General features: G+C 46.8%; 1 protein-coding gene across 1 annotated transcript in view; it reads left to right on the top strand.

Annotated features, from left to right (window-relative positions):
- Positions 1-214: 214 nt before the first annotated feature.
- LOC119590446 overlaps positions 215-385 on the top strand; it is an 8,592-nt gene continuing 8,421 nt past the window's right edge. The window contains exon 1 of the mRNA XM_037939106.1: positions 215-299. Within this exon, the coding sequence (XP_037795034.1) occupies positions 215-299 (85 nt within the window). The remainder of the gene's footprint in view (positions 300-385) is intronic.

Consider the following 385-nt stretch of genomic DNA (forward strand, 5'->3'; position numbering starts at 1 on the left):
TGTTGATTGATGTTGCAGACATCAGGCAACTACAACAAGTGTTGAAGGCTACAACAGGTGCTGAAGTACTGTGCGCTGAGGGAGAAGCGAAGACTGGCTTCGTGCTTGATGTTGGAAGTCTGCAGATGTATTGTGAGATGAAGTCTTGGAGTGACAGAGGTCGATAATAGTGTCTCTGCTTGCAGGGGTCGATAGATTATCTTCAGAGGGCATCATGCGTTATCTTCAGAGGGCTTCATGTGGTGGTGTATTATCTTCGGAGGACTTGTGTGGTGTGGTATCCCACCACTGCCACCAATGTAATGATGTGCAGGAAGTGTATTCCACTAGTCTACCACCAATTATATAATGATGTGCGATGAGTTTATCCCACTTGCTGCCGCCA

Source organism: Penaeus monodon, chromosome 27, assembly GCF_015228065.2.
Source record: "Penaeus monodon isolate SGIC_2016 chromosome 27, NSTDA_Pmon_1, whole genome shotgun sequence".
In the NCBI taxonomy this organism is placed as follows: Eukaryota; Metazoa; Arthropoda; class Malacostraca; order Decapoda; family Penaeidae; genus Penaeus; species Penaeus monodon.